General features: G+C 46.1%; 1 protein-coding gene across 1 annotated transcript in view; it reads right to left on the bottom strand.

The window, feature by feature from the left end:
* Positions 1-863: 863 nt before the first annotated feature.
* The window catches only part of Kpna7 (karyopherin subunit alpha 7), a 12,064-nt gene continuing 9,390 nt past the window's right edge, over positions 864-3,537 (bottom strand). The window contains 3 exon segments of the mRNA XM_055598538.1: positions 864-925; positions 1,032-1,177; positions 1,930-2,174. Of these exon segments, the coding sequence (XP_055454513.1) occupies positions 864-925; positions 1,032-1,177; positions 1,930-2,174 (453 nt within the window).

Below are 3,537 nucleotides of genomic sequence, written 5' to 3'. Positions count from 1 at the left end.
CACACACACACACACACACACACACACACACACACACACACACACACTCTGCTTGAGACACTTTCATTGAATGTTCCCTGCCCTGAGCGAGTAGGGACTATTCAGTCTGACTTTCTTCTGTGACATGCCTGCAGTCTCCCTCTGTCAGTCACACACATGCTCCCTAGAACAGGAATTTGAACAGGTAGGTTCTGAGCACTTATCACAAAAGGGCTCCTGTGAGAAAATAGCCTCGAAAACATGCTACTTAGTTGAGGCTGCCCTCAAATTCATGGCCTCCTTCCTCTGACTCCTGTGTGCTAGGATGACAGCTGAACACCGCCAAGCCTGGACTGGAGTCCTTTTCTTGAATGTTTTTTTTCTTTGTGTTATCCACAGCATGTGGAGAGAGTGGGAAGAATGGCAATAGTTCATACTGGGGATCGATGGATCGATTGATTCATTCATATCCAGGGTCTCATGTAACCCAGACTGGCACTAAGATGCTGTATAGCTGAGAATGACCTTGAACTCCTGACCCTCCCACTTCTGCCTCCCGAGTGCTGGGATGATGGGCGTGTACCAGCAAGCCTGGATTATGCGGTGCTGTAAATGGAACCCATAGCTTCTGTTAGGGTGGCGTGCTACCAAATGAGTTACATCCCAGCCCAACCTACTTGTGTTGTTTTTCTTAAACTTTTTTAACATTCACTTTCTCTCTCACCCCCTTCCCCATTGTGTGTGCATCCACACACCATTGCACAGTGCGGGTGTCAGACAACTTGCAGGGGTCAGTTCTCTTGGTGGCAAGTACCCTTACATACTGAGCCTTCTTGTCCCCTTAAGCGACTCCCTCATGTTACTAAGAAGCAGACTCAGTGTCTTCAGCTGGGGACTGCCCGATCATAATAATTCTCATGAAGGGAATGAGAAACTATGTCAAGGAAGAAGAAGAAGAAGAAGAAGAAGAAGGAGAAGGAGGAGGAGGAGGAGGAGGAGGAGGAGGAGGAGGAGGAGGAGGAGGAGGGGAGGAGAAGGAGAAAGGAGGAGGAGGAGGAGGAGGACCTCCATGTCTGGGGCAGTGAGCAGATTCAGCAGCGGCTCCAAGATTCCTGAGTGGACAAGAATGGTCAGCTTGCACTGAGAATCCCCTGTTACAAAATTAGCCATGCAGGTTCCTTTGGACTTTAAATTCTGTCTGCAAAGACAGAGGTTTGGGGTCTCCATGAGCCTAAGGACCACCATAAAGTGATGCTGCTTGATTACTTTTTGGTTGTTGTTGTTTTTATTCGTTTTTGAGATAGACTCTCATGAAGACTATGCTGGCCGCCAACTTGAAGAGGACCTTGAACTTCTGAGTATCCTACCTCTACTCCCAAATGCCATCTTTATGGATGAGCACCACAATGCCTAGTATTTGTGGTGCTGTCAGTCAGCCCCAGGGCTTTGTGCATGGTAGGCATGCACTCTACAAAATAAACCACGCCCTCCATCTTTCGTTTTGTTTTAGCTTTTAAAAATGGGACTCTAGGACTCACTATGTAGCCTAGGCAAGCCCTCATTTGCATTCCTCCTGCAGCGGTCTCTTGAGTGTTGGGATTGCAGGTGTGTAGCACCAGACCTGGTTTGGTTCACTCTCTAGGTCAGCTGTAAGAGCTGAGCTTACACATGAAATTTATGTCCAACACCCTAACACCCTGCCTTCAGTTCTTGATCAGAACACAGCGTCTGAGAGAAGCCACGAAGCAGGCAGCACGATTCCCACAGAGAATTTTCTTTTTATTTTTTCTTAGACAGGGTCTTATATAGCTCAGGCTGGCTTTACTGCAACTATGTGGGTCAAACATGACTTTGAACTTCTGACTATCCTACTTCTATCTCTCTTTTCATGTGGACGCTGGAGATTGAACTCAGATCCTCACGTCTGTACAACAGACTCTCTCCCCGTACTTGCCACTTACATTCTGTAGTAGGGCTACCAATGGAGGCAGCAGATCACATATAATCAACGGATAGATATGGTGTCTGGGACCAGCAGCTATGTTGTTCATGGCCCAGGCAGCATCCTTCTGAAGAGAGAACACTGGGTGTTTCAGGGGCCTGCCCAGTACCTTCAGCATGCCAACATTGGTGGCCATCTGGGTCTGTTTATCTGCCCCAGTCACAAGGCCACCCATAGTGCTGAGAGAAGGGGTCTGGAAGGACAAAGAAAGGTGTCTAAGAACTGTAAATGTGTCACAATACAGTTGAGTAGCTGTGCTAAGAGATGCCTGGAAGTTTGTGGCGTTTTATTCCGTCAGCATGCCCATAGCTGCTTTCACGTGGTTTCAAGTGCTTGCTATCTTCCCTAAAGTTCTTGGCCAAGGAGAGTAGACAAGGGACACTTTTATCAGAAAGTGATGGTACACTGGGGCTGGGTGTGTAGCTGTAGGAAAAGTACTAACCTGTCCTGTATGAAGTTCTGTGATTAACCTGGTATAATGATACACACGTGTGATAAGTCTCTGTGTCTGTCTGCCGCTCTGCCTGTGTGTCTATGCCTATCTGTCTTTGTCTAGTCTGTCTGTCTATCTTTGTCTCTGTTTCTGGCTGTCTATGTCTCTCTATGTGTATTCCTGTTTCTGTATCTGTGTGTCTCTTTGTCAGTGTCTGTATGTTTTTGATCTGTGTCTGTCTGTGTCTTTCTGTCTCTGTCTGCCTTTGTCTGTCTTTTGTCTCTGTGTCAGTATGGCTAAGTGTCTGTGTGATGCTTTTTCTCTCTTTTGTCTCTCTGTCTCTGTGTCTGTCTCTATATTTGTCTGTCTGTCTTTCTGTCTTTGAGTCTGCCTGTCTCTCTGTGTTTCTATCCCTCTGTCTGTGAGTCTGTCTGGTTCTCTTTCTGCCTATCTCTTTCTATCTGTTTTTTTATTCTCTCTGTATCTCTGTCAGTCTAACTTCCAGTCTGCCTCACTGTCTGTCAGTTTGTCCCTCTGCCTGTCAGTCTGTCTGTGTCTGCTTCTATGTCTGTCTGTTCCTGTCTTTGTGTCTGCCTGTCTGTCTCACTGTCTATTTATCAGTTTTTCTGTCTGTCTCTGACTGACTCTATTTGTCTCTTGGTCAGTGTCATGTCTCTTTTTAATTTCTATCTGTCTGTGTGTCTGTCTCTGAGCCTACATCCTGTCTCTCCGTCTCTGTGTCTGTATCTGTCTCTGATTCTGTCTTGGTATCTGTATGTATGTCAGTCTTTCTCTGTTTACCCCTCTGTCTGCCTGTCTGTCTTTTTGTCTGTCTTTCTGTCTCTGTGTATTTATGTCTGCACTTGTGTCTGTCTGTTTCTGTCTGATTTTCTCTGTCTCTGTCTGTCACTGTAACTGTCTGTCTGTCAATCTGTATCTTTATCACACTGTTTATTGCTCTGTCTCTCTGTGTCAGTATCTGTCAGTCTATCAGTGCTTGTGTCTGTCTGTGCCTATGTTTAGCTGTCTCACCCTGTTTGTCACTCCCTGTGTCTGTCTGTCAGTTTGTTCATGTATCTGTCTATTCCTGTGTCTGTCTGTCTGTCAGTTTGTTCATATATCT

This window comes from Psammomys obesus, unplaced genomic scaffold, assembly GCF_907164565.1.
Source record: "Psammomys obesus unplaced genomic scaffold, mPsaObe1.curated_primary_1811, whole genome shotgun sequence".
In the NCBI taxonomy this organism is placed as follows: domain Eukaryota; kingdom Metazoa; phylum Chordata; class Mammalia; order Rodentia; family Muridae; genus Psammomys; species Psammomys obesus.
Note: the sequence above shows the minus strand (reverse complement) of the source record. Positions and strands in the feature narration are given on the sequence as shown.